The sequence below is a fragment of the Nicotiana tabacum genome, chromosome 3, assembly GCF_000715075.1.
Source record: "Nicotiana tabacum cultivar K326 chromosome 3, ASM71507v2, whole genome shotgun sequence".
NCBI lineage: Eukaryota > Viridiplantae > Streptophyta > Magnoliopsida > Solanales > Solanaceae > Nicotiana > Nicotiana tabacum.
This window is the reverse complement of record NC_134082.1, coordinates 161,437,838-161,464,468: the sequence shown is the minus strand read 5'-3', so window position 1 is coordinate 161,464,468 and position 26,631 is coordinate 161,437,838. Positions and strand designations below refer to the sequence as shown.

Sequence of the window (26,631 nt, the reverse complement as noted above, 5' to 3'; positions counted from 1 at the left end):
ATATCATATTAAACTGGTCATAGGAAATGTTGTTTTAATGTTTTAATAACTGAATGAGTGCTTGGAATTAAGAAAACTTGGAAATAACATGAAGAGCAATAAAATATATACATGGATATATGCATGACTCAGTTTTAAAAGGTATAAATATTAATCTAGAAGTAATAATATCACGATCGATAATAATCGCTCGGCACTTAGCAATATTTATCGTCCACTGAACGAATCCTGAACATATATATATCAACTAATATAATTAAAGCATACAATGTGATTCCATATCATCAAACATATGTATAATAGAGCAGTTCACTAGTAATATTATCCGTTTTATGCTGAGGCGGCAAAGTCTTTATCCTCTTCTGTAAGTTTTATATATAATATACAAAATTGTCCTTTAATTTTTGGGTTTTCCTGTATTTTAAGTCAAGAGGTATATACAAAGACTCCGTCCATTCAAAGACCTTTTGCCCCTGAAACAACAAAGTCAATCCTCTTGACTTTGACCAAAGGAACATAGAGTCTTTAGCCTCCTTAACTTAATTAGCTTACATAATCTTCTTTATATATACAACCCTAGCAAGGAGACCAAGAAAATCAGCAAGAATTAATAATGGAAGTGGAAAAAATACACTGCAGCATAGTTACAAATAATAATGACAACAAATTAGAGGCAGAAGAAGATGATGAAGATGTTCAACTTCCAGGGTTTCGGTTTCATCCGACAGATGAAGAGCTTGTTGGGTTTTATCTTCGAAGGAAAGTTGAGAAAAGACCCATTGCTTTACAACTAATCAAACAGATGGACATATACAAATATGACCCTTGGGATCTGCCGAGTATGTCTACTTATATATTAATTACTCTTTTTAATTTCTTTAATTTGTTTTACAGTTGCGTTTTGGTTCTTTCATTTCTCTAGGTTTTTCTGAAAGAATGATGTTTAGGATGTGTTTGATATAACGAAAATATTTTCTCATGTTTGGTTAATTGAATTAATTTTCATGGACCGTGTTTAACAAATCCCGACTACAACTACAAAGGAGTTAAGAATTTTTGTAGTAACACTCGTTAATTAGATAGTAGACACAATTTAGAAAAAGAAAAGAGTTGAGAATTATTATAACTGTTCAACAAAAATATATATACTCGTTAATATTGGCTTTGAATTTAAAGCTAGTACTTCTATATATATATGATCAGAACAGAAGAAGATTTGTTTAAAATTGTACATTTTCCTGTAAAGATCTTCTTCTAAAAGGTTTTATATATGTCTATAAATTTAGAATCTATTTGGTTATGTCAAGGCATAGGAAATGTGTGTCTACGTCAAATGAATGCAAATTGTAGTAGACAACAGAATAAGAAGGGTTAGACCTTTAAGATTTTTAGTATTGAACTTATATATTGTAATTTTAAAATTTCGAGTCGTTTATTTGGATGTTTCAGAGGGTAGTAACAAGGGAGAAAATGAATGGTACTACTACTGCAAAAGGGGAAGAAAATACAAGAACAGTGTAAGACCAAACAGAGTGACGGCGGGTTCTGGATTTTGGAAAGCTACTGGTATTGATAAACCTATTTACGGTAAAGGAGAAGTCATAGGACTAAAGAAATCATTGGTGTATTACAGAGGCAGTGCTGGAAAAGGCACCAAAACTGAATGGATGATGCACGAGTTTCGTCTTCCAAACAACAAATACCTTCATGCAGCTAACAACATTGCTCAAGAAGCTGTAAGAAACTTCAATATTTCATATATCTATGTTATGTGTTTTAGTTTGACTATATATAAGTGTACACAAATTTTTTAATCTTGTGATTTTAAATATGTCTATGCGCATTGCAGCCCAACTAATCCGAATTTGCGCCGCATAAAGCTTATTTAAGGGGAGTAGTGCTCCCTAATAGGATTTTTTCCGTACACAGGACTCGAACACAAGACCTATCATTAAGGATGGAGGGATCTCATCAATCCCACTACAATCCATGTTGGTAAATTAAAAACTTACTTAATACAGAAATGTGACATTTCATTTTTAGCTCTGTTTAAAATGAAATGTCACATTTCTGTATTAAGTAAGTTTTCAAAAAAAAAAAAAAAGGCTTCACTGAACTTAATTTAGTCGTCAATCAACATGGCTGCGAGTAGGGGTGTACATGGGCCGGGTTGGTTCGAATTTTTCAATTACCAAACCAAACCAATTGTCTCGGATTTTTATACTTATAAACCAAACCAAACCAAGAAAAGTCGGGTTTTTCAATCACTGTTTTTCTCGGATTTTTCGATTTTCTCGGGGGTTTCGGGTTTTTTTCCGACAAAATCTTCATAGCATAAAATTTATAATTTGTGCTCTAATATTTCTTAGGTCCTAGTAGGATAAAACTATATAAGATGTTACCAAATAAAATAATATAAAATAATAAGAGATGAGTCATGATTATACTAAAATACTCAACAAATCGCATAAGATAAATATTGCTAATTAATAAGCCATAATAAAAATAAACATAATCTAAAAGTACTAAGCCATGCTAAAATAAGTACGACTAATAAGTACTGAGATACTAAATAATATTAAAAGCGAGTTATGCATTTTCACTATCTAAATCAATGCAAAACTAAAAAAACAAATCCAATACTATTGTCATTTCTAGTATTTGAATTGAATTATTTTTGTTAGAATTAGTATTAATTTGATTTTTCTTTAGGCTTTATTTGAGTTACTAACTTTTATAGGCTATAAAACATATATGACCATTCAAAGTTCTAAGTTCAAGCTTGAATACATTAAAAGAGAGAACTAGTAAAGAGTTTAAATTATATTTATAATTACATTACAATAATTATTTTTAAATAATTTTTAAAACTTGTATACATGTAATGTATACATTAAAAGAGAGAACTAGTAAAGAGTTTAATATTTTATGTATAAAATATTTTTAAAACTTGTATACATATAATGTCGGGCTGGTTTGGTTTCGGTTTGACTTTTTTAAGTTAAAACCAAACCAAACCAATTATGGTCGGGTTTTTTTTTCTAACACCAAATCAAATCAAACCAAACCATAGTTGGGTTCTTTTTCTCGGATTATCGGTTTGGTGCGATTTGTCGGTTTCCTTTGTACACCCCTAGCTGCGAGTAGGTTGATTATCTCAAGTGCAACAAAAAAAGTTGCTAAAATTTGTGACAACATAATAAATATGGGCATAATTTATAATGAACAACTTTAAGGAAAAAAAGTAACATTGAGTCATAGCATCATGCTACTTGACCTTGTTTTTAAACGAAACATAAATCTTCGATTTAAGTTTGCCAAGATGGGATATATAGTTGTTATTAATCGATGTATTTTCTTAAGCTAATCATCTCTCATTCCGTAATTTTGATAGTTTACGAGGATATAAACTTATAAGCATGGCAGCATTTTTGTTGCCTGACGTATAAGTAATCAAGCTTATCATAATCTATTCTAATATCAGAATCTCTAATATCATATTGTATTATATATATATGATAATTTCATCTACAAGTTTGAACTGTCAAAGATCTGGTACCATGTTGAAATATGTGATTATTTCAGCTCTAAAAGTTTAAAACTATTAAAGAAAAGACATTTATATTCACTTGTGTTCAACAATCCAACATGAATTAAATTGAAAATCTCTTTCTTTTAATATATAACCCAGGAAGCATGGACTCTTTGTCGTATCTTGAAACGAAATGCTTCCTATCGGAAATTTGTACCAGATTGGAAAGAAGTAGCAGCAGCGAAGCAGCAGCGAAATGCAGTCCCCAAAATATGCAGCAATAATATTATTAATAGTGATTCTCCAAGAAATTCCCAGATTTACATCAGTTTTAGCACTCCTCCTGTGGTTAAGCAGAATACGGCCTATATTGATGATGCTGAAAATAAGCAGCTGTTAAACGTAGGGCAACAAAGCTCAGGATCTACTAATGATGCAAGTATGCTATCTACTGTTGCAGCTGCATCCAATTCGAGCTTACTGAATAGTCCTCTCGACTTTAATGAGTGGTTAGAGAATGGGAACTGGGATGAACTTAAATCTATTTTCGACCTTTCTTTTGATCCTTTCTTTTAATTTTCTACTACTAAATATGGGTAACTGCGCATTGTAAATATATCATATCTGAGTTTTCCTGTTGGAAATAACTACTACTTATAGTATATACTGACGGTTGCCTAAAGTATTTTTAAGCTATAAGTGTATTTTAACATATTGTAGTAGGTTATTTGCTTTATTTTTCAGGTTACAAGATTATCTTCCAGGTGATGTGATAATTTAAAAAATCGTAAACATTTTTAGTATTAGTTAAACTCTTTATGTTATATCGACTAGGCTTACATGTTGGGGTTTTATGTAAACATGGAGGTGTATATATATCGTTAGTGTAAAAAAAAAAATTACACTATCAGGTCACACAAATGATATCTATATGTAAACCTCCTTATAATGTGAATATATAATCTTGAGGTTTGCTTCAACAGGTAAAAGTGACATGATTCCTTACACTGACCATGTATATCGCTTAAACTCTTTACAAAATGAATGAGATTAGCAATTAAGCATGTAATTTAGATGGCTTCTTAAGAGCCTAGTCTGTATAAGGTTTGGTGTATATATTCCATGTTCCTACAAGACGATGAAATATACCAGTTCATGTTTTATTGATTTCTGTTGCTAGCTTACCTAGTGTTTTCTTGGTCCGAAAATTTTAGTACTCGTTTCTTTTGAATCTATAGCCTCATTTTGCTTAGGATATAACTTATATACATTAACGTTATAGATAATATTTACATTATCAGTGCATTTAGCTGGTTAAAACAAGCTATTCAGTTGATTTTTGTTTTAAAACACTAGGCTTATTATAAGCAGGGGTGACATAAAATAAAACAGAAGTATCTTATTATCATTGATTGGTTCCTCAAAGCATCATCAAACTAGTTTAACAGTGGATAATATTGCTAAACGGGACTAATAATAATCTTCAACGGTGTTTCACAGCATACTTTTGAAATGGTCATTAAGCAACGTGTTCAAGACAAACTTTCCTTGACTTTAAATAAAAAGTGATAATGATTGCAACTGATTTACTTCCACAGAAATGACAACCAAGTACCACTTTAACGGGCTGCTATTTAGGAATTAGTTAAGGTTTTCAGGATAAAATGTCATGCGTTGTCCTGAAGTCAAGATTTTTTTCGTTTAAAATCTCAAGACAAAATAAGTACTAGTTGATCCCTAAAGAATGGTTGCTTTCGTAGTTCCAGCTCTTACATAAAATAATACATGCACTTATACTCAATGGAAAACCAAAAGATCATGATGCGGATGGAAGAAAACCATTCTACTCAATGCCAACTGACGATTTGTTGAACAGACTTAAGATTGTAAAATCTATTGAAGTACTACTGCCTTGAGCCATTAATTATGCTTTGATTTCTACGTTTTTTTGTTCCTAAGCAACTAAGCTCTTAAAGTTGTCTGTACTTTACTAAGCCTAATTGACAGATCAGGAACGAATCTATGTGGATGCTGTCAGTTTCCTTTTTATGTTGCAAGTAAAGAAGCTCTAACATGTCCCTATCCATTCACAGATGAGATGATGAAGAATTACAGGAAACAAAGATTAAAACAAAAGAGTAAATGATAAGCAATGAACCAAAAGAGTAAATGATAAGCAATGAGAGAAGAATAACTGATCCATGTCAGTGTAAATTACTTGTAACACATAGCAACGACATCTATCAGAGTCGGTACACAGAGCAAGACTATGGACCTCAACCATCATCACAACAAAGGGGAAAAGAGAGCGTGATCCCATTTCCAAAATCGCCAAGATACTAAGACTAGCTGACAGGCATGGATGGGAAGGTCCTCCAGAATTCTAACACCAACATGGTGGCCGAATGAAGATACAAGACAGTGACAACCCAGCAATTTACACAGCTGCAGGTTTTACAAGCACAAGCAGGCTTTCTAAGTAGTACTCCTTATCTAGACCTCTTCGATTTCTTTTTAGATGGCCTGCTGGAACCTGCAATAAATTCCTCAGCATCGATCTTGTCAATTGATTTTTGCTTCCTGAACTCCTTTGCCTTTTTCTGCAGCAAAACCAATATGAATGCATCAAATCACTAGCAATCCAAGAATCAAAGTCCAGACACAGAAGGCTGCATATTTTAATATATCTATGAAGAGCATCATATGTTTTGTTTACCTTCAATGACGATGCCATGGCAGTGATGTCATCTTTATCCACATTGGACACGTCTTGGTTATGTGTTTTTGGTTCCTGCAAAAGTGCATATAAACAATGTTCAACAGAAAATGCATAAATAGAGTGCAAAATAAAAATGGCCTGATGAGATTATGTGAATACAAACCTCAGGTGGAACAAAAGCTTCTTCCCGTTTTTTCTTGTTTTCGGCAACCCTCTCAGCCTGTTTTTCTTGCTTCTCTTCCCACTGCTTTGCTAACTTCTTCTTGTCACTTAAGAAGTATTCACCACTTTCCAGTTGTTGATCAATCTACAATCAAAAAGATTATATACGTTAGATTAAATTAACAGTGGATATATCTTAATCCCAGTCACTGTAAGAGAAGATGAGACAATTGAAAATTTAAAAATTAAAATGAATAAACCACAAAATCCAGTGAGACAATAGTGAGCAAAGAAGTAGCAGGATATACAGCAGAATTACTCTCTACAACACCACACCAATAATTGCCAAATGACAATTTACACAGCACTTAAATGTAGTGCAGAGAGTATATGATGCTTAGCATAATACTCTACACATAAAAGAGATATAGAAGAGAACGAAATAAATGGACAAGAAGTGACCTTTTATAGAATCATAATGACAACTCACCTTACTAGGTTGCTGAGGTGGTGGGAAGGGTGTATATGGTTTCTTTTCTTTGGTCTTAACTTTCTTTTGTTTAACATTCTTCCTGAACGGACAAAAACGAACAAAATAATATTTAAGCTTTGTATTTGGAACTGCAGAATAAAAAGTTAATATGACTCCAACACCATATGAAAAGATGCCTTACTTCTTAAACTGCGGAAGAAATCTGTCCCAGTTCTCATTAGCCAGAGCTGGATTTTTTGCAAGCTCTCTCTTCAGCATGAGGATCTATGGTCGCAGGGATACGTCAGGGAAAGTGAATTAACAGACCTTTTATTCATAACATATTGTAATAAATAGTTGAAGACCCTATTTAATTCATTTTTATTATCATGCTCAGTTACCTTGATATGATGTAGCGGATGCATTTTGTTCAGTACGCAGTCCTCTACAATCCTCCTCACTTGCTTTAGACCTTTAAAGGAACCCATAGCAGCAACCGTGTTTCCCTACTCAATTTTAGGCAAGATTCAGGTTCGTTCTCAACTTTTTCAAGAATATTTTATATCACACTTAAGAGTCAGTGATAAGGCCAAAGCTTTGACCTAAAAGAAGAAAATGAAAAGGACACTAAATTTGGGATTTACTTTACAAGTAGCAAGATGAGTATACCTGGACAAGAATATAGCAGCCGCTCAAAATTTCCAGGGCCTGCATCCAACGTGATACATATCAAGCTATATGGCAGAAGGTAATAACTCAGCATGATGTGTCAGTATATTCCCCAACATTCAAGCAATCTATATCTCTACGTTTTATAGCAGATTTGGTCTGGATGAGTGGCTGGCGCAGGTAGGAGGTACGACTAAACCTCACTTGGCTCTGGTCAAGGGTCATCCGCTTACCAGGCAATACTCGTGATTAACTACTAATGTAAAGGAGGAGTAAAATCATTACCCACACTCAGATAAACTAATCTACTGTTCAGTTTAATATTTTGGCAATTCAATAGTTTGTTACTGTTTGATGCTATTTTCTGTTAGGGGTTTCTTTATTGTTGTTGTTGTTGCTATTGTTGTTACTATAGTTGTCTTTCTCCCCTTTTCCTTATCGTCCTTTGTCCCCCTATTCTTTCTTCCTTCTTCCTCTTTCTTCTTCGTCTTCTTCCTTTCTCTCTTTTCACCTTTTCTTGAGTCGAGGGTCTATTGGAAACAACCTCTCTACCTCGCCAGGTAGGGGTAAGGTCTGCGTACACACTACCCTCCCCAAACCCCACTTGTGGGATTATACTGGGTATGTTGTTGTTGTTGTAATATTGCACATCCATATTACTGATTCAAGACGAATATTCTGGGAAAATCTTCCAGTTGGAAGTTGGGCCATCCACTATGAATAAATAAATGATCCTGACAGGTAAGCAAATACAGAAACAAATGCTCTCCTGTTCATGCATGGTCTAAAGAAAGAAATTAGAAAATACTCCTTGACAAAATGATCCTTGGTCAAGAGAATGGCATTTTGGCTCGGTCCTACATAACACTGGCAGTAGAATGTTCTCCTAACCAATTGCAATTTTCAGAGAATGGTGCAAAAGGCAATTCACCAACCTTTAAAGTTGACGAATTGGGGCCCACAAGATATTGTCTACGTTTAACAAAGCGCTCCTGCAAAACAAAAACAAGAGTTTCATAACATGAATTTAGACAACGCACATGACAAGGAATACCAACAAAATTCATAATCTAACAATTGAGTATTACATCCTATTATTATTACTATTTTTTCTATCTTGATTCCAATATATATGCCACTGTTTACTTTTCCAGGACATTCCAAATGTTTAACACTATTCAACTAACAATACTATCCCACAACACTCAAGCATTCAAATTTTGAACTTTTATATGAGGTCTTTCCTATGAAACTTCCGTTGCAGCCACTAATTTAATATTTTTCCACTACCACTAATATAATATATAAGTCAAATTAACATCTTAAACTCTATATCTAGTAAAACACTGTCATATAAAATGGAATGAAGTAGTATTCTACAAAAACCACCATTTAGTTCACGCAAGAGTTAGTCTAATCATGCACTGTACTCAAAAGTTAAACATGCACCTCACCTTTACATCTTGCCAACAACTTATCTCTACTTTTTGATAATAAATAACAAAACGCTAAAAGGGTTAACTAATGCCACCCACATGTTCCACGATTCATATTGAACTAATCCTAACTTTCAACTCTTAGATTAATATGCATGCCAGCCAAAGCTTCAACTTACCGAGGACATGACTCACGATAGGAAGGTGTGGAGGTCGAGGATTAAGGTGGTAGGTTGACAGATAGTTGTGAGTTTCTCCTAGGTTTACCAGTAGTACTAGTACTATTCTTGTATTCTCTTATTTGTGGTTCTTATGTCACTCGCTTCCATTAGCTTATGACATTACTGTTGATATTGCATGTTGCTTTATTTTTACCGTTCCTTAAGCCGAGGGTCTATCGGAAACAACCTCTTTGCCTTTATAGGGTAAGGGTAAGGCCCGGGGGCGGCTCAAGCATATGCGGGGCCTAAAGCCAAAGTTTAATATGAGGCTTAAATTTTTAAAAGAAAGTTATAAGATATGTTTTTATTTGAAGTCTATTCTTCTAACATTTTGAGATACAAAGTTGTTAATAATCTTTTTTATAATCGATTTTCTCTAATTATTTCTATTCAGTTGATAATATAACCAATTCATTTAATCTTTCTTGAGATATTGTTGATCTAGATAAGATTTTATAGAGCAATAGAAGTATAGAACTATTGGAAGCTTAAAAGTATTGTTGAATACTTGAACTAATGAAATCTTGGAGAAAGAAGGTGCGTAAGAATATTAAAGAGATAGACAGAAAATATGTAGGGATTTCTAAAATATTAAGAGATTGCGGAAAAGAAAGATTGACTTGGACTTATTAAGAAAGTGAGAGTAAAAATTTTATACGCTATCTAGAGTAAAACTGAAACATTGAGAAAACTATTCGTCTACCCATTTTTAAGTATGTCAAATTATTACTTTATTTCTATATCTAAAGAGTTCTCTTTCCTTTTTTATAAAAAGCTCTACTTTTTTTTTATTAAAAGTACTAAATATTATTTTTTAAAATACTTATAAACCTTATTATTTTTAAAAAATGGGGCCCCCCAAATTTGGGGGCCTAAGGCACATGCCTTACCACTCTTCATGTTAGAGCCGGCCCTAGGGTAAGGCTACGTATACACTACCCCCAGACCCCACGTATGGGATTAAGCTATGTTTGTTGTTGTTGTTGTTGTAATCTAGGGGAAGAAAACAGCCTTTAATCAAGAGGAAGCTAAATGTTATTTCATATTTGAGTGACAAATCTCCCAAAAATAATAGGTAAGAAATATAATTAATAACTTAAATATATCTTGTAAGTTCAGAAATAATATCCATTTAACTAGTACCTTTTATGTAACAGTGATAACCAACAAGGCAAAAGGAAACATACTCACTGCATACAGTGCAACAGTTCAAGATGCCTTTGTGAAGAAATGGTCGACTGGAAAACCTTAAAATAAATCTCATGCTAAGGAGAGTGGAGGTTCAAGTCTCTTCAAGGCATACTTTTGGGAATGGCGGCTGGGTGAACAAATAGGAGTGCGGACGTGTGAAAGGGGACTTATTAGTCCTCTCATACTTTTCAAAAGAATATGTAATATTGTGAATGAGCATACTTATCAAAAAGTGTGTATATATAGTGAAGGAGCATTCTTATTCGACGAGCGTCCAACAAAGTGTTTGACAACTGTATTAATGCATGTTCTCATCAAGATCATTCACCAGATTATAAATGAAAATGAATACAAGTACTTAATTTAAGTAGGGATAGCATAGTCCACCTTGTTGCGAACCAGGCTGCCGATCTTGATGATATCACATTGCATCTCATCATTCAGGATTTTGATAGCCTGCAAAAGCACGTTTCTTTTGAAATTAACTAAAAGATGAAGAGACAATTGAATGATAAAAATACATAAAAATAGTGAAGAAATCCTCCAACTTGACATTCAAATTCCAGAGGAGACAAATTATAAGGAACAAGAACGACAAATTTGTCAACAAATGAATGTATTTTCGCTTCTCCTGTTATACTACAGATGGCGGAAAATGAAAAACAAAAATAAATACTAGAAAAGTAGAATAAAAGGACATTGAACAATATGCAATAGGGAGCTGAGTGCAGATCTGCTTCCTGTGAAACAAAATTCAAGCAGAAAGAAGATGAATTGTTCAGATGAGCAAATAACGTGACACTATCACATAACAGTGTCTCGGGAAATTGGTGGACCATTAGAGGCTCCAAATGTTGGGTATTTTACTTACTAACAGCATGTACCAAAGCCTCCCACTTTTTTTATAACCCTTTCCACTGCACGACCATTCCGATTACACATAAGATAGCCACTGGTCAAAATAAATATAAGGATGGCAAATAACTTTATAATCCAATAATGCATGCCAAGTCCAACCTTTCCTGGATTATTGAAAATAATAAAAAAGTCGAGCCTTTCCTGGTATTGAAACAAGGTGAGTACAATTCCATAAACAGAAGCAAGGGCTCACTCCTAAAACAAGGCTATTTACTGATTATTACTTTAAAAAAAAGTCTATCCAAGCATGTTAACATGCGAAATAAAAAGAGAATCAGCGATGACGAGAAACAACAGGGATAAAAGAAATACAAACCTGGGGAGCAGGGACACTTCTTGACAAAAGTTTTATCAGATCCCTAGCTTTTACTATAATATAGGGATCCCTTGTCTTCATAGTAGTAGAAACAGTCATGGATCCTTCAACCTGACCAGCAACAGAAGATAAAAGAAACAGATAATGCAATTTGCAAAAGTGCAGACTTTTTTATGAAGTAAGTAAATTGCATTAGTAAGGCATCAAGAAGATGCAGAAATACAAAAGGGATCAAAAGGCTAGCTCTAGTACAATTCCTACAAGGAGCTAACAAGGCAAAAAACCTGTCAAACAACATAAGGCTAGCTCCAAAACAGTGTCTATGCTAATATCAGGGAGCTAACAAAATTCCAAAAAATTATCAACACTCTTTACAGGGGTGTGAAAATTCCAACTTAAGCAGACCTAATATTAGTGCTCATCAGAGAGGAAACGTCGAAAAAAAATTTGGATAAGCAGTAATAAAGTAACAGCCAGTCAAGGTAATAGTTGCTGACATATCACGAAAAACTTCGAAAATTACCAGAATACAACCCCTATCAACGAAATAAACTTCTTTTTTCTACATGCTTTCTCTATGTGGGATACTTATTTCTCCAAAGCCCCTTAACAATGAAAAAAATTTCTCAGATATACATGCTTTCTCTATTTGGGCAACTTGTTCCCCAAATCCTCACCTTAACATCACTTGATTAAGTAGATAACAACTAAACAAGATGTTGAAATATGACATAGCAACCTTAACCCAATAGCATACAATTTTTTGGGGGGGGATAATGTATCGTAAAAAAAAAAAAATCATTAAAATAAGCACCAAGAAGGTACTGAGAAGAGAATGCAAAAGGGGTTACAAATCATAATCCCATGCTGTCCAAAAAGTTCAAAATTGCAACACACTGTCTAACATATGATCCTAACACCATAAGTATAGATTTCTTAAACACTATTTTTTTATTGTTAAAGGTAAGTATTTAACTTCAGCAACAAGAAGTGCTGCAAAATAAGTACAATAGATTTCGTAAACATCTATGCTTAAATGTGAGCAACTCAAGACTCCTGTTAAATACTTGAGGTTTATCCATAGCCACTTTGAATGAGGAATCCAAAAGATTTCAACAATAACTTAGATTTCATCGTTTCAACTCTGCACTCATTATTGTATGAGCAGTTGAACCGCCCTAGGCAAAGCCCCTCGTATCAGTTCCCCAGGGAGTTCCGAAAAAATCAATGTTAAGCCTGAGTTTGGGTGCCTGGTGCCCCCATCAATAAGGTCGAATTCCGGATTAATACTTTTTAGTTCAGGATTATGACCTTAAACACTCTATAATATTTTAATTCAGGAATGCAATATCCTAAAGTTAGCACAGAGCAATTTTAATTCTCGCCAAAATACATGAGTCAGAGTTAAGCAACCTTGGTTCTCAAGTTCACGGATATGAGTTAGCACCTTACTGATTAACGAATAATACATAGTTCTAGAAGTATTCTGATAGTTATAGACAGCAATGAAAATATGTGTGTGTGTGAGAGAGAGAGAGAGAGGGGGGGGAGGTCACAATGACTTACCAAGTTAAGTTCACAAGCAATTCCATGCTCTTTCAAGGCACCTTTTACAATAGGCCAACACTCTTGCAAATATTTCTCTGATAAAAAAGCTCAATTGTTACATATCCTACACTAATGTTTCGATTATTATAGGTTCGCAAGATAATGGATAGCTTAACAAAGAAGTAAAAAAGCATACTTATCAAGAAAAAGTTTAAATGCAAGAATCATCAAGTGAATAAGATTACAATTTATAAGGAGAGACTCAGTCAGGCATTAACTAATAGATTCATTGAAATCCCTAGGCATTAACTAACAGATTCATTCAAATCCCTACCTTCTAAGTGCACCTTGTGTTGTCAGTTCTCATTAACAAATCATTGAAGAAAGAAACAACTAAAGAATGCACCAATAGACATAGCAACTTCCTGCCCTTTCTTCTATTTGGTATCATCAATACATCAAGTTAAGTTTACCCATATCATGTGCCTGAATATTGGCGAACAAAAAGTTTATATGCTTCAGACAGAATTTTACACTCCAATGCATAGAGTACAAACAAGATGTGCAACTGTTGGAACTTTTCATTAAGAAAAGCAAACACTAATTTCTTTTGGACAGAGAATATATTTTTGGGACCAAACCTCTGTACTGAGGGAAGAGAGTTGAAAAGGAACTGACAACAACCATTCCACTCTCATTCCAGGAAGGATCAAACTTCTCAACCTTCCAATGGTCGATGCTTGGATCATCCCATGGCTTTGGCTTGTCATGTTTTCCCTTGTGCTTCGGCTTGGGATTCGGCTCTTCATTAACATTGGGGCTTTCCTCATCTGCCATTTTAGTTACTGGACCTGCCCCACAATTCCACAAATTATTAGTCCAAAGTAACATTACAATCCAGAATGGAATCAAAAGAGAACCAGATGCTAGTAGTCATCCGAAGCACAAAGCGCAAAAAGCAAATAGCGCTCCTGGAGCTTTAAGTGTCAATGACGCCCTTAAGACAACCAAAAAAATTATGTAACATATGCTTGCAAACTAGGAAGGGAAACTAGCAAAGGGTAAACAGGAGACAATATCAAGGGTAGACACATAAATTGGGTTTCCAGTAGCAAAAAAGAGACAGAGCTAAGTATTACAACAATTAAGAGCAACCTCAACAATTGAAGTATAGCTTTCACTATAAGAAATTTGTTTCACCAAAATGAGGCTTTTGAAATCCAACTTATAAGCCTTTTCTATATTCATAAGCAAAAAACATAAATTGTCATTGAAAGCAAACAGCAAAAAAAAAATCAAGAAATCAGCTGCTTTGTTCTCCATAAGACATTATTTAAAAACAGCTCTTTCAAAACCAAATACGCCCACACACATAGCTGCTTAAAAATAAACCATAGCCAAACTATTTAAGGAAAATGCGAAGCTGAAAAAAGGAGAAAAGAGACAAAGTTCACACCTCGACGATTCATAGTTATCTTCACTAACGAAAACTATGATTCACAGCAATTAACAATAAGTTCCCCTACAAAAAGTAGAAAAGAGAATAAAAGAGTTTCAGCATATAAATTGGATTCCAATCAAACAAAGATCAACAAATTCAACAGCAAAAAACAAAGTATCAGCTAAAACGAGAACAAGAAGAGAATGAGGAAGGAGAAAACATACCGGTGGGGTTGGAGAGGAGGCTGCGTACTAAAGCAGAGACAGAGAGAGACGATGGTTGCTCCTTTTTATGGTACAAACCCTCTGGGAATTTATAATAGCAGAGGGCGTTTCAAAAATGGTCCTTTATTTTTTGGAATATGTTTAAAATAATTCCTTAAACATATTTCTGGTAATTTTGGTTCTTTAAATTTGCTAAAAATGAACACTTTTGATCTCCATAAATTATTCAACAAACCCTAATGGTTTGATTTGATTTGAACTATCAATGAAAAACGATTTAACAAGTAACACTAATAAAGCCCCGACAAATTCAACAAAATGAAATACAAAGAGTTGCACCATGAAAGGGAAAGGCTTTGACGCACCATATTTTCCTTACTTATATCCAACTTAGTTTTTTTTGTTCGATTTCGCTTCCTTTCAACTCTGACCACCTATCGATCAATGGCTATATTTCATTAGCCTTTGGTCTTCCTCTCTTCATGTTTTGACTAGGGCGTCATGCAAATACGATATTGTTGTCGTTTGTGTATATTTCATGTATTGATGTTTAATTGCTAATTTAAAGGCGGAGATCCAACCTGCAAAAAGAGTATGAAAGCAAAATATAAGTTAATATCACACAATGATGTAGATAATAAATTGAGTCGAGAAAATAAAATTAAGACCGAAAAATATTGTAACAATCGTAGTATTTTATTTCAAATATTGGAGTGTTACAATCTCTATAATTCATCTGATTCTACTTTCTAATATAAATTCAAGGGCCTTTGAGCTTGATCTTGAATTTTAATTTGATTTATCCATCGCGAACACTTTGATTGTTGCCACGAAATTTATCACGAACAAGTAGTCTTGATCTTGAACGCCTTGTGTTTGATTTGACTTCGTTCTTGATCTTGAATACTTGAATTGTTCTTTGTTCTTGAGCTTGAACTTGATTTGTTTTTCGTTCTTGAACTTGAACTTGAACTTGGTTACTTGAAGCCTGAAACTTGTAGAGAAATTTGCGGCGTTTGATCCACGAGCTCTCTCTTGCTTCTTGTTATGACTTCTGGTGTCTTTTCTGAGTTATGAAGACCCCTGTTTATAGTTGTGGAAGGGAGGAGTTGTGATAAGAACAAACTTTTTTCGACCAATCAAATTGAAGTGTGACATGATCGTATTTGATTGGCCACAACATGTCACATGCACACGTGGCAAGGTTTCATTAGCCTTTTAATGTGACTTGGCATGCATTGTCATTTTGACACGTGGCATGGTCATATTGGCTCCTCCATTTGACGTGGCGTGCTACGTCATTTGACATGTGACACCAAAGTGGGCCTCTAGGAAGATGATATATTGGGCCTAATAAAGTGAGCTCATCACTTTAGCCCAATTAAATGGGCTAGCCCAATGGATTAAGACTTACTTATTTAATCAATATATATATTGAATTATGTAATTAATCCAATTATATTAGCCCAATAGATTTATTTGAACTAATATATCTTGAATTTAAAATATAGTCCAAATTATTTTACAAAATTTATATGCCTACAAATGCCCATACTTTAACACTAGTCAAAATTTTAAATTTTTGAAGACTAGGCTTGAAGTATAAATTCATTTTGACATACTTCCTCTGAATGATAGCTTAAGAGACATTAATCCTTGCAAAACTGAATCATTTCAGAGCTTACGGACTTATGGTCACGTAATTCGTTAAACATTGCTTCTGAAATGTCCCAATTCAAACTTATTTCAAACAGAACAAATGACCCATTTATAATTTTGAAGTTCATGTCACATTCTTTCTGGAATCCTTATTTTGTAATTGAAACTTTTATCGTAAATCGTGCCAATTTCATGCGCCTGACATATATATTACTCAAATAAACATGGAACTTTGATATATAGTAGTTCATCACATTGATAATTCCTTATAAAAGTCACACATCCATACCAATTTTAACACGGACAAATTTACGCCGTCTTCAACTAGTATTACTTAGAATCCATCCAGGAATCAACTTACTTGTCCAACTTCAACTTGGGAACAAAATAATTAGGCCACGCCATTGCAGTTGATCCCACATCGCCGAGCAAATCTTCAATCCTGTACTTCGTTAATTATATATACCTTGTGTTCTCATACTAATTGTGTTATCAACCAGCGGCATCCTCAAGTCAGTTCGACTTTGACCTTTGACTATTAGGAAGCCCTAGTGCGAATGTGATTTCTTCCTTCTCCTTTTTCTACGTATTTTTCTTCTGTGTTTTTTTTTTCTTGTTCTTTTCCCTTTTTTTGTAGGTCCAGTAAGAAGGATATGTCTGTGTTTAACGAGATAATCCATGCATGAAGAAGACAATCTTAGAGTGTAAGGGGATGGGTACTCTTTCCCGCCCGAATATCGGAGAGATTACTCTCATGGCCCAATTATCGGAGAGATTACTCTCAATATGGCTCGACTATCGGAGAGATTACTCTCAATGTGTCTCGACTATCGGAGAGATTACTCTCAAAATGACCAGACTATCGGAGAGATTACTCTCAATGTGGCTCGAATATCGGAGAGATTACTCTCAAAATGACCCAACTATTGGAGAGATTATTCTCAATATGGCCCAACTATCGGAGAGATTACTCTCAAAATGATCTGACTATCGAAGAGATTACTCTCAAAATGGCTCAACTATCGAAGAGATTATTCTCAAAATGATCCGACTAGCAGAGATATTACTCTCAATGTGGCCCGACTATCAGAGGCCATTTCACCCATTTAGACCTTTGTGCCCATTCTAATATTCTTAATTTGAACTTTGATGATTTTTTTGCAAACTGAAGAGATGGCAAATTTCAGAGACTATATTTCACCTTCCTCCAAACTTAGATATCTTGTAATCGAGACTGAAGATGGCGTAGAACAAACCAAGCTCTTAGTTCACACCCCGCAAGTTGACCGGTATGTAGCCTCATGGCCTTCATTGAGGAACTCCCTTTATAGAGAAAATTGGACCTTGGAGCACAAGTCTACTTCTAATCCATTGTCCAAGATGTGGTCTCTCCAATCGCCAATCCATTGCCCCGCAAACATTGCTAGCACCCTTCCAAACTTAGGGCATCGCATAATTCAAGGCGAAGTACATTGGGGAAACACAACAACAATCGAGGGCGAGTATCGTCGTATTCCAGGATATTGGGAATGGGATGAAGATGTACTTGGTGGAAGCCAACAAACCTTGAGTACAACAAAGATTTATGATGTTGTATATGCCTCACTTTTCACTTATGATCGAAACTTGAACATTTTACAAGCATTTTATAAGGATTGGTGCCCCAAGACGAACACGCTTCTTACATCAACTGATGAACTATCTATCTCTCTTTGGGACTTACATATCATTGGAGGTCTACCCATTGCGGGCTCTCTGTATGAAGAAGTGATACCTGAGATAAGAGAACTTATCGGTTTGGATGAAAAACAGATGAGATTTATTCCTCGATCTTGCGAGTATTTATTAGTTGTCTTCCACCACCTTAAGGAAGGTATGGGTGTTAACCAAAAGGTCTCCTTAATCAAGTGGACAAATTTTTGGTATAAAAAAGCTTTAATATAAACTTGCCCCACTGCGACAGGAAAAGAAATACGCGCACCTAAAGTCGACACATAATCCTAGCGGAGTTATTCCCGAGACAACTAGGTGGTCGAGTGATCAATAAGCTATATTCTCCAAGCTTAGGGTGAGGTCTGGCAAGAAAGATGAAACATATAGCAGCCTTCTTAACAATTTGGCTATGTGCCTTTGTGTTTCCCTATAAGGCAGAGAACTTCATTCGTCCTGAGACTTTTAAGATGGCAAATATGATGGCAAGCGGGCGAAAGATTAGCCTTGCGATCCCATATTTGGCGAGTATTTATCATGATTTGAATAAGATTTCATGTTCTTCCCAACTTGATCATGTCAAAGTTTGTTTTCCCATCTATTATGTTTACGACTGACTTGCACATTACCTCAAAACTCATTATCCACTTACTAAGGGGAAGTCTGTCCCTTTGATGGTGGCACACTCAGGAGAGGGAGCTGCGAGGTATTTTGATGAGAAGGATGCAAGAAAACACATCCACAATAGGGAGGATATAGTTTGGACACCAACAATGTTAACCAGTTCTCGTACTTATTATTATGTGGATAATGATGTCCCTCAAGAGTTGGAGTCAAATTACTTCATGAGCTTATATTTTAATTACCTCCCTTTGAGGTATGATAACTCATTCATCATCGAGCCATATAGCCTGCATAGATTTGGTCATCAATTTGAGTTTTACCAGAACGTCCCCAGTTTTTTGGAGAATGATATCTGTAGCGCCTCTCTAGATGAATGACTCAAATTTTAGAGGATTTGCACACTGTGTCGGTCTATTTCACGTGTGGTTTTTCCCCCAATGGGAGATCATGTAGAGAAGCCTTTCTCCACCAATTATATGTCTTGATGGGAGAAAACGTATTGGAAGTTTCTTGAGAGAAATTTACAAGCTCTGGTAGACAATTTTAGGCTAAAATCTACTATTCTTTTAGGCGGTGAAGATCAAGGTGTTGGAAAGACACTCTCAAAAGTCAAAGAACCACCAACTCGAATCCCAAAAGTAGTTACACAACATAAGAAAATGAAACTTAAATCCTCAAAGGAAGCTTTGAAGGAGGTGGTTTGCACTTCAACAGATATAGAGAAACACCCTCCAATTCTTTCATTTAACATTCGAGTTCCTCAAGATACAAGCCAGAGTACCAATAAAAATCAAAATTAGGAAAGGAAACGGCTAACCCAGTAGAGATCGTAGAGGTTCCAAGTGTTGATAGTCCCTTAAGAACACATACAGCTTGTAACAAAGAGGTAAAATACAATCACCTCGCCTTTTTCCCTTTTTATTTTTTTTATTTACGAATAGCTTCACTATAAATTACTTACTTTCTTTGCCTTTTTCTTATGCAGTTAAATGCCATTGGGCATCCGATGGTATCCTCACATGACAAGCCACAAGTGAGTGATGAATCTGTTGGAGGGCCTACGTCTAAAGTGAAGTCATCTTCAAAGGCATCATCTCTTCCTCATGACAAATACCTAAAAAGACAAACTCCAAATGAGATAACTTGAATTCCACCAATGACAAATATAGCGGTATATATGTTTGAAGGAAAGAGCATTGTCTTTAATCGCAAAAAGGAATTCATCTTGGGACTTTGGGAGGATATTTGCAATAGACTCTTCAAAACTCGTGCAAAATTGCTCTCACCTTCTAGAGAGCAAATCATTGAGATTTTTCGAGGATATGAAGAAGACAAATATTTTGGATCATTCTCCATTACAGGGTCTACTAGATTCTCTTTTCGCGCTTGCCACATCATATGACCAAGAGCGATCCAATTTGGCTGATAAGACAACTGGAGATGAGAAACTAGAGCTGATTTCCAAAGCTAAAGAGCATCTCACATTGTTCAAACTTGAGGCAAGTGAGAAAGTCAAGAAAGCTTCCTCTAGTGAAAAGAAACTGAAGAGAGTTGTGAAGAAGTTGCAAACATTACAACAAGAGAGGGAAAACCTCGAAGGTGTTATAGGAATGACTCAAAAGGAGATTGGAGAGATTCAGGTAAAAGTTCCAGCTGCCAAGACTGAGGTCTCTTCATATGACAATGTAAATTTGCTGACTGTTAATGATTCGGCCAATTTGGAGGAGAAGAAGAAGAACCTAGAGACTAGCTGTCAAGAATTGATCAACTACAAGCTTTGTTTAGATTAGGCTATTAGCATTATCTTCCGTTTTATCTTTACGTTAGATTGACCTAGTGGATATTTATTTCATCTTAATTAAGATTGCTTCTCTTTTGCATTACATCGCCCGACATTTATCTTAGTTGCATAATTTTCAGCTTTACGTGTTTGTAATGAAATATTCATATCTTGCCGTGGGAGAGTCCAAATAACGAACCGTTTAATTTCTCAAAAATTAGACTTCAATATATAAAATATATCCAAAACTTAGAATCAAACACCTTCAGAATCTCCCCACATGATACTTTTGAAACCAACTATAGATGTCACCGTGTTGAAAATTTCAGATTTCTACAGTCTCACCAAAAAAAAATCACATCTTGGTGTAGAAAAGTCAAAATCACGAACCGTTTGATTTTTTTTAAAATGTAACTTGCAAATAGCATATCCAAAATGCAAAATTTAATTCCATAAGGATAGTTTCATATAATGGTTCTAAATCAATATTAATTTCTGACGCGATGATGATTTTAGATTTGCACGACTTCACCAAAGCCTTTGTATCTTGATGTAGGAACGTCGAAATCACAAATCGTTTGATATATTGGGAACTTAACTTCCAAATCTATAACATATACAAAATGCAAAATTTGATGCCATAAGGATAGTTTCAAATAATATTTCGAAATCAATACTAAATTCTGACACACTAACGATTTCAGATTTGCGCGACTTTGCCGAAAATTTTGTATTTTGAAGTAGGGACATCGAAATGATGAACCACTTGATTTCTTGGAAACTAAACTTCAAAATCTAAAACATATCTAAAATTTAAAGTTTAATGCCTTAAGGATAGTTTCATATGATAGTTCGAAATCGACTTTGGTTTCTGATATGCCGACAGTTCCAAATTAGTGTGACTTCACCAAAATCTTTGTAGCTTGGTGTGGAAGCCTCAAGATTGTAATACCTTTTTAATTGTCAGAAATTGAAATTAAAGAGCTTCATTCTCACCAAATATCTTGGGTTCAAGTCTCACTGAATTTGAAATATCGTGAAGGTACACCAAAAAAACATGAAGGTTTGTCGAACATGAAGGCATAGAGAATCCCCAGACTTCAATGCAAATGCTTGGTAGCCTCCTAAAAGATATTAATCATTTCATTGAAGACATTAATTTACCATATCGTCTTGCCCCCTTTAAATCAAATAGGATCCAAAGTTTAACAGAAGAATGGTATCTCAGCTTGATTTTCAAGTGCCGATAGAATGGATTACATTCCATCGTACTTCATTCGGACAATGATTGGGGGATTATGTATATTTTGAACTTATGTGACTGAACTCAGAATGAAACTCCAAGCTTCCTACATACCTCAATGAAGAGGGTCAAGTCATATCGTAGTTCAGAATCGGTGATTTTTTTTATTATTATTTTATGTCCTAACTTTTGCCTAGCCTGCCTCTTTCAAGGTTTTCAATGTAGCGGACTTTTTTTTGGTGGGAGTCGTACGCAGTTTAGACTCATGCGGGCCAGGAGTGTAGGAACATGCAGTTTAGCCTCATGAATCAAGGAGTGTCATGACTTGCAGTTTAGGCTCATACGTCGAGGAGTGTTGCAACTTCAAGGATAATACTTCTTCAAAAACATGCCATTTATAGGGCCGATTCTCATGCCATTTGCATCAACCAGCTTGTAATCCCCACTCGAATAAGCTTCTTGAATGACATATGGCCCATCCCATTTTGAAGTGAACTTCCCTATAAGTTTATGGGAAGTAATAATGGGTCTTCTTATGGCACTACTACTTGAAAGGATCTTAGGCGAACTCTTTTATTGAAGGCGCGAGACAATCGAGCTTAATAACATTCAAGACTCTGTTGAGCTTCCAAACTTTTCTCATAAAGAGCCTCCAACTCTGCTAATCGAAGTCGAGCATTTTCTTCATCAGTGATGCCTTCTTGAATAGCTAATCATAATGAAGGTATTTGATGCTCGAGTGGTAAGACGACTTCAACTCCATAAACGAGTGCATAAGGGGTCGCTTGTGTTGGCGTGCGGTGAGTTGTCTTATATGCCCACAGAGCTCCATCCATATGGTCATGCCAATCCCGTTTGGATTTGAAGACGACTTTCTTTAACAAGTTGCATAGAGTCTTGTTGAATGCTCTCCGCTAAACCATTGGCGGCAGCATTGTACATAGAAGAGTTACGTTGCTTGAAGCCAAAGAGTTCACAAATCTTGTTCATCAACCTATTGTCAAACGGCTTGCCATTATCCGTTATTATGTAACGAGGAATGCCAAAGCGATAGACAATATTTACTTGGATGAAACTTGCAACATTTTCTTTCTTTATCCTTTAGAGCAACAACTTCAGCCCGTTTTGAGAAGCAGTTAGTTGCATCCAAAATGTATAGGTGCCCACTAAAGGACTTTGGTAGTGGTCCAACAACATCCAATCCCCAAGCGTCGAACGGTCAGGATACAACAGTCGGGTGTAACACTTCAGGAGGTTGATGAATAAAATTCGCATGGAATTGACAAGCCTTACATCTTCGAGCGTAGTCCAAGCACTCTTTTACCATCGTTGGCCAATAATATCCCATCCTTTTTATATAGAAGTGAATCTTTGGTCCAGACTGGTGTGACCCACATACCCAGAATGTGCCTTTTGCAAAACTTGGAGTGTTTCTTCTTCCTCTAAGCATCGCAAGAGCACTCCCTTGAATGACCTTCTGTATAGAGTATCTTTGTAGTAAAAGAAGCGAGGTGCACGACGACGGATTTTAGTCCTTCTCCTCGAATTTTCTGGAAGTATCCCATAACATAAGTAGTTGATAATGGGTTGTCGCCATTCTTCTTTCTCAACTTCAGAAATAGCGGCAAGATGCTTGAGTTCATTTTCTTTATCTTCAGCCTTATTTGGCAGCGATACTACCCATTTTTGGCAGACAGTAACTTGCGCTTGATCAGGCAGGGTTAACGATAAAGCTAGGGCAGCTAAAACATCAGCCTTATTATTTTATTTCCTTGGCACACGCTGAATAGTCACATTACCGAGCCACCCCATTAAATTTTTAGCGTAATCATGATATGGGCGTAGTTCAGGCTTCTTGCCCTTGAAACTACCTAAAAGCTGATTGACCATTAACTGGGAGTTACCAAAGACTTGCAATTACAATTGCTTCATATCAACGGCCATTTCAAGCCCAAGTATTAATGCTTGATACTCAACAACATTATTGGAATAGAGTTGTGTCAAGGTGAAGGAGTAGGGCAAGACTTCACCTTGGGAAGTGACAAATACTATGCCAGCACCAGCTCATCCACGATGTACAACACCATCAAAGTACATCTTCCATGGAGGTTGAACTTCAACGGCCATTGCGTCCTCATCAGGTAGTTCGTCAGTTAGCTCCCAGCCATCAAATATCGGATGATCTGCCAATAAGTCTACTAATGCTTGTCGTTTTACAACCTTTTGAGGGATGTACAAAATATCGAACTATTGAAATTTGAGGTACCATCTCACTAGTCGATCACTAAGAACAGGTTTTGACATCACGAACTTGATGGGAATTGCTTTAGAAACAAGACGGACAACATGAGCTTGAAAGTAATGCTTCAACTTTTGAATTGAGAAGACTAGCGCCAAACACAACTTTTCAATTGGCGAATAATTCAGCTCGTTTGGTGTCATCATCCTACTCAAGTAGTAAATAGAGTTTTCTTTCCCCTCACTATTTTCTTGGGCCAACAGTGCTCCAACCGACCTTTCTTGTGCCTCAATGTATAGTATCAATGGCTTTCTAGGTATAGGAGCTGCTAAAATTGGAGGCTTCATCAAGTAGGTTTTGATACTTTCAAATGCATTCCTACAAGCTTGGTCCTACTTGAAAACACCTTTCTTCATGATGCGACTAAATGGTTGGCACCTCCCAGCTAGGTTCAAGATGAATCTTCTAAGGTACGCTAACTTTCCTTGTAGACTTTTCAATTCGTGAATATCCCGAGGCTCGGGTATTTTCAAGATTGCGTCTACTTTGGCTTGATCAATTTCAATCCCTCGATGACAATGAAACCAAGAACTTTCCAGAAGTAACTCCAAAAGCGCATTTCAATGGATTCATCCTAAGTTGGTACCTCCGGAGAAACTCAAATACCATTCTCAAGTGGTCACCCCTCTTTCTTGATTTTACCACCAAGTCGTCCACATAACATTCGACATTTTTGTGGAGAAAGTCATCAAAAATATTCTGTATAGCCCTTTGATAAGTAGCACCGGCGTTCTTCAAGCCAAAAGCCATTACCCTGTAGCAATAAATACCTTTGGGTGTGTATAATGTAGTAAGCTCTGTCACACCTCCTTTTTCCGCACCCGAGAGGGTACAAGGAGTTTTTTTCCAATTAAAGGACAATCGAAAGGGGATTTATTTGTTTATTTCAGAGTCGCCACTTGGGAGATTTAGGGTGTCCCAAGTCACCAATTTTAATCCCGAATCGAGGAAAACAGTGACTCTATATTACAGTCCGCGTACCAGAAATCCGGATAAGGAATTCTGTTAACCCGGGAGAAGGTGTTAGGCATTCCCGAGTTCCGTGGTTCTAGCACGGTCGCTCAACTGTTACATTCGGCTTGATTATCTGATTTTATACAAGTGTGAACTTATGTGCAAAATTTAACTTTTAACCGCTTTTATCATTTACTGTTATTTTATAAGACTTGCAACGTCGTGAAAACATATCTCGAACCATGTTACATCAATGCACCCGTGGTTGTTGACATATCTCGACTCGGTTGAGATTTGGATTTGGGTCACATAAATGTGCACCCGAATTAAGGAGAATAAATTATTAAGACGCGCCTAAAGCAACTAGCGTATTGTTGTTTTGGGGAAGGCCGAAAAATTCGCTAAACGGCCTGTCCCGAATTCTAAGTGTTTAATATATATATACAGTTAGAGGGCCCCGCAGCTGTGTACATTTTTGTTTGACGAGGCTCGTCTCATTCTACTTTTAAAAGGAATTTGCGACGTCATGGACATGCATCTCGAACCACGTCACAATCAATGTACCCGTGATTAGAAATACATTTCGAATCCGTCGAGATTTGGATTTGGGTCACATAAATGCGCACCCGATTTTAAGAAGGTAAAATTATTAAATACGCGCTTAAAGAGGCTATCGCGTTATTATTCTGGGAGGGCCGTGAGGTTTGCTAAACGACCCATCCTGGAAAACTGAATGCTTCGATAATATACATTTAGCGAGGGCCCCGTAGCTTGTGCGTTTTTATTTGTCGAGGCTCATCTCGTTTTTATTTTAAAAGGATATCCTATAGCAACTACGTTTCTTGTCGCATTTGTCTCCATTAGTTGAGAATAAAAAAATGACCCTACTCAATTACATGCTTGCAGGTTATTATAACGGAATTCCGAGTGCCTTTGCAGAGTAAGAAAACATGGCCATGCACATGGGCAGCTAATCGAGCATTGTGGGCCCAAACCCAGCCCACACAGTATCGGCTGGACCTGGGCCGATGCCTTTCTGATGAAAGCCTGCTGGGTTCGTTTGATCCGGGATCGACCTTCGTGAGGTTGAGAAGTGCAGGCTTGCACCGTTTATTTTAAGGCAATGGTTTGCCAATTATAGGAGGACAATTTATCAAAAGGACACAAAATTAACTAACATGGATAGTTCTATGTATTTAAAGACATGCTAACCTTATAAAACCTAAGATACAACCTACTGCATTGGGGACCCTTTTATCTATCAGCCTACATATACAAACTAACATTCAATCACCATATATTGATATCTACTGGGCACACAGGCTACCTTCAGTATCTAAACAAGAATGTAAACTATTATACATTAAATGAGGTTCAATATAACAGTCTATGTACGAAATAAACAACTTCAGCTCTTCTCTTTTATATTCATGCTTAAACTCTCAAGTTACATTGGCACTGTTAATCGCGTACCTGGTATAGCAAAGCAGAAGAAGAAGGAGAATTGTCAGCT

At 35.9% G+C, this 26,631-nt stretch overlaps 2 protein-coding genes across 5 annotated transcripts; one reads left to right on the top strand and one right to left on the bottom strand.

Moving 5' to 3' along the window:
* Window positions 1-580: 580 nt before the first annotated feature.
* On the top strand, window positions 581-4,535 carry LOC107791483 (transcription factor JUNGBRUNNEN 1-like). The gene is made up of 3 exons (XM_016613567.2): window positions 581-839; window positions 1,450-1,736; window positions 3,692-4,535. Exons 1-3 carry the CDS (start codon window positions 614-616, stop codon window positions 4,106-4,108), a joined length of 930 nt encoding a protein of 309 aa, XP_016469053.2. The 5' UTR covers window positions 581-613; the 3' UTR covers window positions 4,109-4,535.
* Window positions 4,536-5,657: 1,122 nt separating this feature from the next.
* LOC107791487 (KRR1 small subunit processome component) lies at window positions 5,658-15,266 on the bottom strand. 4 transcript variants are annotated; one of them, XM_016613573.2, is made up of 15 exons: window positions 15,215-15,266; window positions 14,850-14,930; window positions 14,641-14,706; window positions 13,826-14,035; window positions 13,203-13,279; window positions 11,637-11,747; window positions 10,790-10,858; window positions 8,490-8,546; window positions 7,555-7,593; window positions 7,287-7,391; window positions 7,088-7,170; window positions 6,904-6,985; window positions 6,415-6,558; window positions 6,249-6,323; window positions 5,658-6,132 (listed from the first exon to the last, which is right to left on the bottom strand). In XM_016613573.2, the coding sequence occupies exons 3-15, from the start codon at window positions 14,651-14,653 to the stop codon at window positions 6,022-6,024; spliced, it is 1,176 nt and encodes a 391-aa protein (XP_016469059.1). In that variant the 5' UTR covers window positions 14,654-14,706; window positions 14,850-14,930; window positions 15,215-15,266; the 3' UTR covers window positions 5,658-6,021. The 4 variants fall into 4 exon arrangements, with proteins under 4 accessions (XP_016469059.1, XP_075106233.1, XP_016469058.1 ...); XM_075250132.1 differs by lacking the exon at window positions 14,850-14,930 and having other exon boundaries at window positions 15,215-15,239; XM_016613572.2 differs by lacking the exon at window positions 15,215-15,266 and having other exon boundaries at window positions 14,850-15,191.
* Window positions 15,267-26,631: the final 11,365 nt, after the last annotated feature.